Here is a 14,609-nt window from a genome sequence, read left to right as displayed (position 1 = left end):
GGTCGGGTTGCAAGATAAGGATAGAGTACTAAACTTTGACACTCTCTTCTCTGATTACCAGGCGCTTAACCTTATTAGCTTGTCCAAAGTGAATATATGAAAGAAAACCGCCTTTCCATATGGCCCTGTCGTGTGTGACGTCCAGTACCGTTCTGTCGATATGGTCTTGAGCTCTGTTCAAACAGGTCCACCTAAGCTAATGAGTCAATTGTATGCATTATGGTTTTCCACATGCCTCTTCAAAGCCGTTATGAAAGGATTTCTGTACATAGTTATCTATATTTAGAAAGCCCGCCATGCACATCGCGTTTTGACTCACATCAAGTACGACCGGAACATTACCTTGCCTTTCTCCTGCTGATCACACAGATACAATTCGCTATTTCATGTGGGGTGGTTAAAGTGTTCGCTCGTCACGCAAAACATATCCGTGTTCGATTTCCCCAATTGGTATCAGGTGCGAAGCCCATTTCTGGTGTTCCACACCCCCCCGTGATATTACTTGAATATAGTGGCGCAAAGCCATACTCATGTTGCACTCAGCAATATTCCAGCTTTATGGCGGCGGTGTGTAAATAATCGAGTCTGGACAAGACAGTCAAGTGACTTCATAAGCATCGATCTGCGCAATTAGGATACGATGACATGCATCAACCAAACCACCGATCCTGACCACCAGATCCTGTTAGTCGCCTCTCACGACAAGCATGCATGGGTTGCTGAAGACTAATTCTAACCCGGATCTTTACGGGTATATGGGGTATAAACATTCGTACCTCTGTCAAAATGAAGAAAATCGAGCCCACACATTCCAGAACCATCAAGAGTGTTAAGTTTCGGGTGGGGTGAAAAAGGGGTTTAACGTCCCGTACAAGATCATTTCATTCATGTATCGAGTGACGTGCATGCACGTGCGTGTGTGTGTGTGTGTGTGTGTGTGTGTGTGTGTGTGTGTGTGTGTGTGTGTGTGTGTGTGTGTGTGTGTGTGTGTGTGTGTGTGTGTGTGTGTGTGTGTGTGTGTGTGTGTGTGTGTGTGTGTGTGTGTGTGTGTGTGTGACTACTTCTAATCGTCCTGACTAATACCAGTTTTATAGAGCTAGCCCACTGAGATACCATGCTTCAGTTAAGCACTGATGCCCCACGCAGACACATTATACTCCGCTTCGTCCAGTCCTTGTTTTTCCCCCTTAATGCCGAGCGCTAGGCAGGTTAACATCAAGTTTCAATATTGCCGCAAGGTGTAGCACACGTCCTTAATAGTACAGTGGGAGCAAAGGCCACAATGATTAGAAAGCCAAATATGTGTAAACACGGTGACACAGACTAATGTTCCAAGGGGACGGCGGAGTTCAGATCGTTACTGCCACCGTGTTAAGTGACCATTAGTTTCCACCGCACTTACACAGATTGGCAAGATACCTCTTTGTTGCAGAAGGTTTTGGTATGAAATGTTAACATTGAAACCTAAACATCAAACTACGATACCATACAAATATAACGGACAAAATCAGATGTTCTCATATATAAGTGTACTTGTATTTTGGTATTCATGGGGGTAAAATGCCACTCTTGTTACAACTGGCGCACGTCGATAACGGGGCCACAACCACATTAACCAGCAAAAGTATATCTGTTTGAATCTGTATGTATTTTTCGCCGCCTAACGTATTGCGACATACTTTTTAAATCCCACTGCAAAATGACGAGCAGGAGAAAGTGGCTGTCCTCATTTAGGTCGTTGCTTTATGGTAGTTTAAAATGTAAGTGAGCGCAAGTACCTCGAGCTCGTGTTTCCACTGCAAGGAAAGGAGAATAATATATTTGAGTAATTAATATGTAGATGTTTTTTTTCAGTGAGAGACTTTGTTGTTGAATATATTGTGTATGACGGATTTAGTAGGTGGGAGTTGTACTATGGCAGTTTTGTGTTTGTAGGTTTGCAGATTCCTCTCTGCCATTTTTAAATTTTAAATGAAGAGATTCGCAATACTGAATAGTTACCATATGCCGAGAACATGTACACAGTAATTATTATCTGCCATGTCGTTTGACAACCGTTTATAACTGATATTGTTTGTTATATTAACCGTTAAAGGGATCTAATGTGGATGTTGTAAAAATGTCATTAAAAAGTACCATCTGAAGTAAAAAAGCATGCTACAGACCCTTAAGTTGGATACCAAACAGAACAATGTGCAGTCACAGCCGAATTCATACAACTGTTGATCTGCATTTCTTGTTATTTAATTTAGCCAACGACATGCATTTACATATATGTCATATAAAGTTGGGTTTCGTGTCTTGTATAAAATGGATAATTAAAGAATATATTCCGACAGGTTTTTTTATATAATTACAGATATGTCCAATTCATTCAATGAAAACAGTACACAACGACAAGTAATGCGAGATTTTGTATTGGCAAATTGCTATCAGTGTGCACGACAGCATGTGACATAGGCCACGACGCCCATCTCGTTGTACAGTCTCTGAGCTCCGTTCACAGCGATACACTGCTCGGGATTGCCTGAAACAAACAATGTATTAATGTAAAACCTGAGGTAAAAAATATTTTTTGCATTTACGGGAACATTTTGTTTAAGTCACAGCAGCGGTCGGTCAAAATCAGCACAAAAGTCATCAAGATATGGCACAATATACCTCCTGTATACGCCCCTCCAAGCTTTGCATCCTCTGAATAGGCCGAACACCCGACGAGCTGCCAGCCCTGGTCACATGACACCCCTGTCTGATCCCCCAAGTTGTTGCCAGAGGGGCTGGAGGTCTTCACGATACACGTGAGATGGGGCGCAGAGCAACAGACAGCAGACGCCTCCACCTCTGAACAGACAAAGGAAGATAAAGTTTCGTATACTAGAATTGATTTCTGAATGTGTCTATTTGTGTTACATTGTTAATAAACTTCATATAGGACCAACTCCAAACACAATAGAGTATTTGATAAATACATACATGTCGCTTATTGTGAGGATGTAAGATCAGATGTATCACCAGAAAAAGCATCACTTACTGCCGTGGTTTTCAGAGTTCTGGGCGATGCAGGAGTGCGTAGTTGGGAAGGCTCCGTCCAGGAATGAAAACCAGGAATGGGCTGAACAACCTGAAGACAGGAAACAACTCACAGTATGGTTGACCAGGAAATCGGGGTAATTCACCTAACTAACGAAGCTACTAACAATTCAATAGTGATATGTGATTATGGCACATATATTCAAACGCCTCACCTGTAGCTACCATGTTGTTCTGACATCTTGTTTCAATCCTCTGGTTTAATACGTCCTGTGAAGGCCCTGACTTCCGGTAGTCACAATGGAGTCCCGTCAGTTTACAACATCTCGCCACCGCCTGTGCCGCTGCAATCAAGTCGCACATACGTGTATAGGTATTCATGATGTAACACTACCATATACGGTAACCTCATCTGATGGCTGTCTGAAGAATGAAGTGAACTGTCTTCTTGAATTTGATAGCTTGATACTGAGGTGTTTAAGTACTTCTTTACTCACGTGCTGTGGTGCCCGTTCCGTCGTAAACCTGGCATTTAGCGACGCCGCCCACCACACTGATTGTCTCGCCGTCCCGTGTGTCATGACCATTCTGTATAGACAATCACACAGGTAGCTGTTCATTATGATCACATTGTCTAAAGGCAACGGTGTTACTCCTTTCCTCCGTTCAAATAAGAGTGAGTGCTTGCGTTTGGTTCAACACAGATTGGAACAGTATTTCACTGTTTTCATGCTGTTTCAGCTCGATATTGGAGGAGAACCTAATGTGATGTAGATCTCAGATGTTTGTCACTTTGGTGAAAACCACGAGCACGGGTATGCTGTAGACAAACCAAGAAACAGTCAGTGCGAACTGGGAATCGAACCCAACTTTCTGGCACCCCTCAAACTGCCGCACTATAGGTGTTTGGGCCACCCGTACACAGCCAAATGTCGCTTATAATCATATAATCTGAAGGCAACAGTGTAACTCTTTTCCACCTTTCAAATAGAATATGCTCACTGTCATTTAAGTGACGAGGTCGGTTTGTTATTTCTGTGGGGAAGTTAGCAACCAGGTCCCTGTTCAACAAAGCGATCTTATCACTTAGGTCATCGTGATTCCAATCCTTCCAATACGTTGGCTTGCCACAGTCGTAAAGCTGAGATTGCTTGTGGTACTAACCCTCAAAGAAATCTTACCAGTCCGACTGTCGTAAAGCTGAGATTGCTTGTGGTACTAACCCTCAAAGATATCTTACCAGTCCGACTGTCGTAAAGCTGAGATTGCTTGTGGTACTAACCCTCAAATATATCTTACCAGTACGACTGTCGAAAAGCTGAGATTGCTTTGTGGTATCAACCCTCAAAGATATCTTACCACTGCGACTGTCGTAAAGTATGAGATTTTCGATCGCCTTAGCGTTCAGGCTGACTTAGCGCTACTACTGTCGTAAGTCAGTGTTAAGGGATGGGATTAACGATCACCTTAGCGCTAAATCGCTTTGTACAACGTCACCCTGATCATTGTGCAACAGTTCTCTGTTCTGTAATGTACAACTGGTACCTTTATTTTCCCTGAGCACCCAGTCAGAACATATCCTGATGGACAGGACACTTCGGCCTCCTTATCATCTCCAACTTCAGTGAATCCCGAGTATCTAGACATACACGTCAACTGATTGGATGAGCCTGAGGTCATGTGACCCACTGTATATTCGCCAATGTGAGCGACCGGATGCTGTACTGTAACTGGATGGTCGACCGGCGACTGTGTTGTCTGGATCTGAATGACGTCTGTTGGCACAAAGATATATAGAGTGTATGTAAGTGAGTTCGAATTTGTTACACATTTAGAACAAATATTGCTTCCAACCAGGCTATCAATACCCGATTTCCCTTTCAAAAAATAAACGTGCGTGCTTTAGTGGTAAATCCTAAAATTTAGCATCACTGTTCGGCTCAGAGGAAGAATGACTCCCATGGAATTGTGCAAGTTGCAGGTAAAATTCTTCTTGATAGTTTTTCGTCTTTTTCCTTAACTAGTGAAGAAAATGCCAGAAACACCTACGATTAACGTTGGTGATCTGGATGTCAACTTGTTTGTCCTGTTTCCCGAGGGTGAAAGTCTGCTGCATCACCGGGTTGCCATGGTATTTGACGACCACTCTGTAGTCTCCATGGAAACCGCGGACATTAAACTGTGTCCCTGATGACACCCTGTGTGAGACATGCGTACTCCATTCTTTGTAGAGGAGGTCGAAGTATCTCTTTCCTGCTGCATTAATCTTGAGAGACATATATGTTTAGGGTGATGAAAGGGTATAGTTAACTTTGCACATCATACTCATTTTCGGCGTTCCATAAATTGTGGACATTTGCATTATTGTCAGATCTTTCCAGGTACTTAATATTCCCAACCATATGTGTTTGTTTGGAAATGTTTATTCACAACAATTATTTTTATGAGAAGATTTGTCACTCATTGAGAATGTCATTACCAACGAATTGCTTGAGTTTAGACAATTCAGTTTAGGAAATATCAACTGTGACCGCAAATCAGGAAACAATAAAGACTAACTTGTATTAACATTGTTATTGCATTGTTATTCGAAAGATTTAGACAACAAAATGTCCATCTCAAACCCAAATGCCCCTCTTGAAAATCGAATGGTTGCTCGATGATTCCTAGAAAACAAGTGATGTCTTACTAACAAATATAGCTACCGACTTCTCACGAATTTCATTAACGATAGATAATTTTATAATTGATACATGCTCGTCACAATTCATAATTTGATGTAAAACATTTGCAGTGAATATGTTTCACTGGTACGATTATTGAAATGTGGGGAACACATACCTGAAAATTATTGCCGGACACAAGAGCTGCATCTGGACCTCTCCAGTGATCTGGGCCCCAGAACCCCCACAGAATGATGCCCTCAACAGCTGGATGACTGAAGAGAACGCGAAGAGCGGTTTCATACCAGTCAGCTCGAGTGTTCTCGTCGTGGGTCCATAGATCCAGCTCTGTCACCCAGATCGGCAATCCTGCTGTAGCAAGCTGATCCAAACGTTTCTACGCAAAATCGAAGTACCTTGGATTGACAGAGTATTGTGCTGGTGTTAATGGATCCATACCACAATCTACTGTGACTGCATGGTGGACTGGGTGAGGGGAACTTTAGGTGGAGACTGGGTGTTCTTTCTTGCCCAAGTGATATAAAGTAATACAATGTACAAATGATAGTTGTATTGGATACCCATGTTAACAAAATGCATCTGGATCTTTGGTCCTTCATGGAAATATATATATTAAACGTTCTGATGTATTCCCTTAAAGAGTGTGGGCCTGGTTTTTAATCGTTACCTTAATGAGCGTTGGATCTGGTGCAGAGTCTTTACCGAAGTGGCACTGAATGCCAATACCGTACAAGCCAACATTGGCAGCCTTGAACTCCTTTGCCTCAGTCAGGTAAGCCTGTAAATATACACACATCTAGAGAGTAGTACTGACTGAGTTCTAAATGATGAGCATTGATTAGTAAGTTCTCTGCACGCTTCTCAAGTTGTCTATTTTCCAAAGGTCAAAGAACCCTGCTTATTTTACTGACTTGTCACAGCGAAACAATTTCTGATTTGACTAGTAACTATGGATATACCTATATGGTTTTACGAACTGTAGACTTGTGCCTTCTTGAACACAAGATGTTATGAATGGGATTTGAGGTCGGAAATGGACTCGTATACATCATCCACTTTCAAGTTGTTAAACAATTATTTTAGTATTACCGATGTTGCCGTTCCTGCAGACACGACACTATAGTCGTTGAGGAACAACTTGACGCTGGGATCAGCCTGGTGAACCTTGGCGAATATCTTCTTGGTGTAGTCAGGGTCTCCTGTCTTGTCCTCGAACCAGTGGCCATGGACAAGTTCATTGTTGACATCCCAATGTTGGACTCTGAAGATAGTAGGGGTCACATTCAGGACCATCGCAACCTCACCTAGTCGTCGGACGTCACAGACATCCATATTTTAGACTGTTGATAGACGGTGTCACAATCATAATCATCGTAACACGTACTTCCCCTTGGTGTCCTTGACGATGTACTGTATCCTTTCATCCACTGCCTGCTTCACCTGGTCGGGACTCAGAGCCTGCACCCAGTCGGGCGTGTACTTCGTATTAGCACCCCAGAATATGTTATGTGCTCGTACAGGAACGCTTCAAGGGAATTGAAAATAATCACAAACAGGCTGGAATATTAAGTCAGTTCTCTTTAAAATGAGTGGGTGAGTTAGTATGTTACACATTATGTCAACTTAATCACGGCGCATCATGCATGAGAGGGAGAATAGCTTATAAACGTCGATCACCTTGGTGAAACCCACGAGGCATTTGGTGCAGACAAACCAAATTTCATAATAAGGACAGATATGCGATTTGATCACACGATCAGCGGATGTTTTCACTTTTAAAGACCATAACTCTGAATAAAAAATAGTTTTACCGTTCCCCAAGTTCTCCTTCGTCTTCGTCTTCACTTATATACTGAACCAAATTAAAAACTTCACAATCCTAAAATTTTAACATTTTGACCAGTTATCATTGTGGGCCCTTATTGTGTATTTAAACAGTAATGGCCACGTATTGTCCTCAGATAACACCCGTTTTTGTTCAGGTGAATCGATCAAAATCATGTGCACAGCACTAAAGTGGCAAAAGTGGTTTTTCACGTGCATCTGGCAACGTGGCCATAATACCGCACGTGTTTTCAGCCATACCTGTTAGCAGTCATTAACAGATGAAAAACACAAGAAAACAAAAGTCTTTACGGCCATTTGTCATGCCACGCCTTTCAAATGTGCAACGTGAACGTGCCATCGGCATGTTGCAGACGGGAACGTCCGTAGCTGAAGTCGCAAGGACGATGGGTTGTAGTCGACGGACTGTTTATGATTTACAGACGCGTCTACAGCAAACGGGTGCCACCGCTGATCGCCCTCGGCCAGGTCGACCACGTGTGACGTCACATGCAGAGGATCGTCAGATTGTCTTACGTCACCTCCGTAACCGATTTTTGACGGCTACATCAACCAGAAATGAACTGTTTAGGGGTAAACTGACTGCGCAAACTGTTCGAAACCGTCTGAGAACTGCACACCTTCAAGCACGACGGCCATACTGCGGGCCGATTCTGACTCAATTACACAGACGTCAACGTCAATTGTGGGCACAGCGACACTTACGATGGACTCAGAGGAATTGGAATCAAGTCGTCTTCAGTGAATCCCGATTTAATCTTCGATTTGCTGATGGTAGGGCGAGGTTGTGGAGGTGCCGTCGTGAACGTTACGCCCAGTGTTGTGTACAGGAAGGGCGACAGATTTCGAGGCGGAAGTGTCGTGGTGTGGGATGCTTTCTGTGGCAATGCACGTTCCAGGCTTCTTGTCATCCGTGGCAACCTCAACGCTGCTGCTTACCGCGACCAGGTACTGGCACCAGAACTTCTGCCTTTTATGGCAGCACATGGACCCGGTTTGATCTTCCAACACGACAATGCCAGACCCCACACATCAATTTTGACAAGGAATTTCCTTCAGAATGCGGGACTCAACGTCATGGACTGGCCGTCAAGGTCTCCCGACCTCAATCCCACCGTACACGTCTGGGATGCTCTTGGCAGAAGTCTGCGCACTCTCCAGAACCAATCACAGAATTTGCAAGATCTTGGCACCATTTTGCAGCAACAATGGCGTCGTCTTCCCAATCATGTGTTCACAAGCATCACAAGGTCGATGCGTTGGCGTTGTGTGGCAGTTGTCAACGCACATGGCGGCCATACACGCTACTGAACTTGTGTGCCATCAGGTTCTCGTGCTTGGGACTTATGATTTAAACTGTTGATGTTATTACCGAATACCGTAGGTGCTTGGAACAAATTATGGTTACCACCGTTAATTAAAATCCTTCTTTGGACATTAATGATTAAAAATTACCTTCTCTGATACATTTGTCCGTTGTATATCATATATGGGATTACTTTTAAAATGTGAAATTTTTAATTTGACCCAGTATATCTTATACATTACAAATTAAAAAACACCCATCTACATACTTGGCCTTGGCTGCGATTGTTACAAACTACAATTTGTATTTTTTTTCTTGCTATGTTTACGTAAGCAACAGCCAATAATATTCAATTTCGTTGTAAGCATAATTGGGTAAGCGAATGTGCTTTCTTAACACAACTGTGTCATTCGTAAGATAAATCCTGGAACCTGGGTCAGGGATGACACACTCAGGGCACATCTCATAACCATCCGATGCTCATTTTATTTGTTCACGAACACCCGGTGTCATCCATCCATATCATTTTCACCGCTGTTTTCCTTTTATGCCCATTTTAAAGCAGCCAGATATCTAAGAGAGGTGGCTGAAAGGTTCTCCGCCTAACGTGGATGGACTGCGTTGGTTGCTAATTTCTTTGCAACATAATCCCTTTTAAGGTGTAGTTGTACAGTACATGACAGTGACGTCACATCCTCTGGCCAATAAAATGCTCTTACTTGTGTCATTCACCTACCTCACTAAATGGTAGATATGTAGATAATAATGTATCACTCTGAATACCCATGGTCACTTCCACATTCCTTATTCATTTTCCAACTGCTCTGGACAGAATGTAAGTGACATTCAACGCTATACTGGGTAAATTGGCGTCAGATGTAGTCACGTGACATCACAATATTCCCTAGCATCAAAACGAAAGTTAACTGTTAAGTTCAGTAAATGCTAAAGATTTTCTATTCTAAATTCTCACAGATGCTTGTGCCAGCCATGTTATGTTGATGTCAATGCAAAGCAAATGTTGATGAAGGTACATCAGCATTGTTTTGTTCAATCACAATGCATCACATGTCTGGATGCAAAGATTAACTGTCAAAATATGGTAAGAATATACTAGTATTGCAGCCTAACAAGACCTTATTTCTTATCAAATATCAAAGATTCAACTTGAAAGAAACGTTACATTTTTCAGGAAAAATCAAAAATATCCGGGACATGCTTGACTCAGTCTATTGTCGGACAGCTGAGAGTGTCGTCTGCTATATCTCTGCTGGATGGTTCAGAGCGAGGAACAGATATCAATGAGAATATCCAGCCTCGTGTAGGCAGGGTGGTGTAGAGGCGCTTCCATAGCGGAAACGACGTCATCATTTGCATATATGCTTGGTGCCTGTAGAAATATGCTGCCTGGCTGTGAATTAGTTTCAAAAGCAGCCTTAACGCATGGACAGTACTGTACTTACAACATACAAACTGATAAGGATGTACGGTACATCCTTCGTAGTTAGGCTCAGAACCTTTCAGCCACCCCTCGTATGTATAAGAGTGCCCTACCCATGCTGGTGGAGGACATTCAACTCGGCAGTGGCCTTGCTGTAGTCAGGGTTATGCTGCGAGAAAACAAACCATTTCAGCAGTGATAACTCAGTGAAATTACCCAATACAAGTCTCTTCATGGAGCCCTATTTGGGAGCTAGAATGGTTTGACACTGTTTTTTTGTAGACATCAAGCCATATCAGGATAGGGGATACCAGAAATGGGCTACACACATTATACTCATTCAGGGAATCCAAACGAAATAGCAGAATGATAACAGACGTTAATACATCAAAATATGATACTTGCTTTTGTCGTATTCTTGTTGAACCTAGTTCTGGAAATGACAAAGGGATAGTAGTTATCTAGTATACTGACCATGGTGACTCTGAATGCAATGTAAACTAAAGATTGAGAAAGAATTAGGGCGTACCCGAGGTGGGGGCGACCACTCCCAATAGTAGTTGCTGAGGGTGGCCCAGTTGAACATGTAGTAGAACAGTTTGGCATACTGTGGATGCTGTGTCATCACTTCCCACGTGGTCTGAGAGCCGATAGGATATCCGTGTTTCTCCAGGTCTACCTGAATAAGAATGTATGAGTGATTATTTTTAACGCAAGTTTCAGCAATACATCTAGCAGTATGAGGCTTCAAGCTGACGAGGGAACGCTTTGACCACTTGGCTCCCCCTCCGCCCACTTGAAAAAGACGGACGTTACGGACCCACCGGACGAATATACGGGACTCAACGAGATTTAAGTGTCTGCTGTTATATCAGATATTCCCTATTCATAATTAAGAATGAAGATTGTGTGGCACCCACAGCTTTGGGCTTATATTCAGCAAAATCTTTCGACTTCATTATATCCTTTGACATAAGGAGTTCATCCATAATAACACGTACGTACGTTTAAGAGTGGAGAGGGTTGACATCAGTAGATTTTAGTACTTACCATGGTGAACAATGTACGGTAAATTCGTGAGTAGTGGTTTTGAGTTTATCACTTCCATTTTGTTGTGACTCCGTTATTTGTTATAGAGACACTAACTTAAGCAGTGAATTAGGCTGTGACTAAGGCGGTAGCTGTGGATCACCCGTACGTACGTCAATCTCCAGATCAGCTGTTGACACGTGTGTTGGTACATGGACACTGCAACCAACACATTCCGATTTAAATGCAGGATATATGACTTAATACGCACGCACTCCCTCCCTCACACAGAGGTAGTCCTTGTTTGTGTTACCGTTGAATATATCTACCAGTTACATAATGAAAGTATTGTATCCAGATAAAGATGGCATCTAAATGTGACTTTTCGCATGATAGTCATGCGTGTTTATCGTTATGGCGTTTAACATCGTGTATACAGTTAACATCGAGAAATATTGTATTGTTAGACATGCAATAAATAATCCGATGTTTACCAAGATACTTTCAAGGCCGCATTCAACCAAACTCACTCACTCTTTCACTCACTCACTCACTCTATCACTCACTCACTCACTCACTGAGAAGAAGTAGTGCAATGATGCATACACGTTTACAATGACCCGTGCCCCCCAGAGCTTACTTAAAGTGGATGTTGTTCTTCCTTAGCTGGTCGATCCTCTTGCCCGCAGCCGACTTCCAGTTCCGGTCCTCGGGTATTTCCGTGAGTGACATGTAATCCACATTGAAGTTAATGGCCGGGACTGGCCCATTTACCCTCAACGTCACACTCTTGTAATCTAAACAAGAAGCAATTGAAGGTACACGTCATACATGTATAATACACACAAAAACAAGTTAAGGATCACCCTATTCTTTCATATTACGATAGTTAATTTGGCATGGTAATATATATTACATCCATTGTCAACGGTTGTTACAAAAAGTATGTCTCTAAGCAGACTGACATATTAGAACTATTACTATTCGACGAGAGATTCAGATCGCACCATTCGCAAATTACTGACCTGAGTTAAAAAATTGGAAGTACGAAGACAATTCGATCCATCCTGATTTGGTGTACACAGAGTTGTTTTCCAGGATTATAGAATAATCGTGGGAACCTGGAAACAAAATTAAGATAAATTTAGCAAATGGCATTGGGGCATGCTAACTATGTGGTGACAATATAGTATATGCTGTCAGTATTTATTTTACTTTTCCATACCCAGTGTCTCAGTGGAGTAACAAAATACTATTCTTACTGGATCTTAACTATTTCAAATTTGTATTGTCGCCACGGCTGCATTTCATAAAGAATGACTAATCTATGTATTCATGTGTAAGTCAGTACCATTCGATACAATTCAGTGACTAGAAAATTGTTAACGGTAATTTGTTTTCGGTTTGGTTCTTGAGGCAACAATCTCTGTCCAATCATCTACTGCGTTATTGCCGGAATACTGCTTAAAGTGAGTCAACTGTTCATCTTCCCGAGGGAAGGGAGTTAACATACTATGAAAGTCAAGTTTCCACCCTTGCCGAGCTAAGCTGGAATTTCTGGGCTCCTTCGTAGTGCCACCAGTGGTTAATTACGAGTTTTGCCGATTCTATGTCCCTCCTAATGACCAAACAGATTCCACCTCTCATATCCCTTGCATTTGCTTCAAACAAAATGGCGGTGCCCAATGAAGACAATATGATCAATGATCAAAATCTATATTGTGATAAAATGGGTCATTCTTCGCGAAGTGCATCAAATCATGTGAGCACCTTGATTAAACACATGAAACGATTTGGGAAATATCTGTTGAGTTTGCGGCACACATGTTTTGCAAAACCTGCAATCGACCGAAATCTGAACGGCAGTTTACGAACAGGTTGTCTATTTCGTAACTCGATTTTGATTGGATTATGCATGGACTCGTTTGTCTAGACAAAATTCCATAATTCCAGCCAAGTTCAACAAGGGTCGATACTGGACTTTTATAGTCAATCAACTCTCTTGCCTCGGGAAGATGTCAATTGTTATATTTAATGTCATTGTACCGCTTCTGATATTCACCGCTATTTTTCTCAATATCAGCAAGAATTGTGTATTTCTGGAAAAGTGTCCCGTGAATATCATTCAGTTGTTTGATGTGGGCTTGGATAAAGTAGCGGGTGCCACTCTTGAGGTACACTGTCTGCTGAGGACCCGCCCAATCCGCCTGTCTAAAAGTGAGAAAATCACCATCAAGTAATGACATGTTTCAAAGTATGTTTACAATAATGGATTGATAGAATGGGCCATCGAAATAGCCGTAATATATTACACGTTATTCAACCTTGATATTTTACTTATAATTACTAATAGTTACAAAGGACAAATAGCAAACACGCCCATTCCACTAACCTTCCGGTGATTTTGACGGAGTGTTGACCTTGACTGTGATCAGTGCTGATGTCCATTTTACAACCGGCACATATCCAGTTGGAGGACGGGTTGGAACCCTCAAATCCAGGGTCCTTGAACATCTCTGCCATTCCTACCCCAATCAGCAGGGTGGGGGCGAGTATACACGCCAGCAGCCGGCACGACGCAGACATGACTGTTGACCACACTGATCCCGACTGGGTGACAGTTTAACAGATTGTCCTGGTATAAAACTAACGACACCTTAACACTGATAAGATAACAGTGTTAACAACTAGAACTGGTTGGAATGATAAAAATTGAGTGTCGCGGCACTATACTATTAGGTTAAATCACTGAAGTTGCAAAACGTTACCGATAATCCTGTAGTTACAGATACAGTATTGTGTAGTTAGGTTGCAATATAGGTTGCAATTTATTACATTGACTCTGTGGAGTTAAACAGAATAAAATCCAAATCGTGTAATTTTGACAATTAATCCAAGACTGATGCATTAAATATCACATCACGATCTTGAATCTTGGTGACACTTGAAACTGACACACTATTCTTATCAAGATACAATGTTCACCTTGACGGGGAAAGAATACAGGCGACATTTTTACGATTACAATTTAGCATTAATTCTTTAAGAGAGAAACTAAATATACTGAACAACAAAAGTTCCCGTGACATTGAATAAGATTTAATGCAAAGTTATGTTTTTTACCAAATCTGAAACAATTTCGGTTTGCAACAGATAAAAGACAAATGTAAGTGTTCAAATGGTTTAATTTGCCATACTGACTTCAGAAGATGCGTGATTTCATTAAAAAAAACATGAATAGCCAAAATGTCAATTTACAAATCAAAAGCGTGTG

The 14,609-nt window shown here is 41.9% G+C and overlaps 1 protein-coding gene across 1 annotated transcript; it reads right to left on the bottom strand.

Moving 5' to 3' along the window:
* Window positions 1-2,401: 2,401 nt before the first annotated feature.
* Window positions 2,402-13,980, bottom strand: LOC124145007 (endo-1,4-beta-xylanase 3-like). The gene is made up of 18 exons (XM_046514641.2): window positions 13,728-13,980; window positions 13,398-13,546; window positions 12,361-12,456; window positions 11,976-12,132; window positions 11,509-11,554; window positions 10,836-10,985; window positions 10,420-10,475; window positions 7,099-7,239; window positions 6,804-6,975; window positions 6,382-6,492; window positions 5,872-6,090; window positions 5,080-5,296; window positions 4,576-4,805; window positions 3,528-3,618; window positions 3,246-3,374; window positions 3,032-3,121; window positions 2,662-2,841; window positions 2,402-2,527 (listed from the first exon to the last, which is right to left on the bottom strand). Exons 1-18 carry the CDS (start codon window positions 13,919-13,921, stop codon window positions 2,433-2,435), a joined length of 2,523 nt encoding a protein of 840 aa, XP_046370597.2. The 5' UTR covers window positions 13,922-13,980; the 3' UTR covers window positions 2,402-2,432.
* Window positions 13,981-14,609: the final 629 nt, after the last annotated feature.

This window comes from Haliotis rufescens, unplaced genomic scaffold (assembly GCF_023055435.1).
Source record: "Haliotis rufescens isolate VD_foot unplaced genomic scaffold, xgHalRufe1.0.p SCAF_1, whole genome shotgun sequence".
Taxonomy (NCBI): domain Eukaryota; kingdom Metazoa; phylum Mollusca; class Gastropoda; order Lepetellida; family Haliotidae; genus Haliotis; species Haliotis rufescens.
This window is presented reverse-complemented; position numbering and strand designations above follow the sequence as displayed.

Bases quoted from the DNA above. Each gene is read 5' to 3' on its own strand.
- LOC124145007 (XM_046514641.2), bottom strand. From the start codon at position 13,921: ATGTCTGCGTCGTGCCGGCTGCTGGCGTGTATACTCGCCCCCACCCTG. The intron at 6,493-6,803 runs GTAATACTAAAA...GTATATTTACAG, and splicing joins CTGCAGGAACGGCAACATCG to GCTTACCTGACTGAGGCAAA. The intron at 2,842-3,031 runs GTAAGTGATGCT...TTGTCTGTTCAG, and splicing joins GAACTCTGAAAACCACGGCA to AGGTGGAGGCGTCTGCTGTC.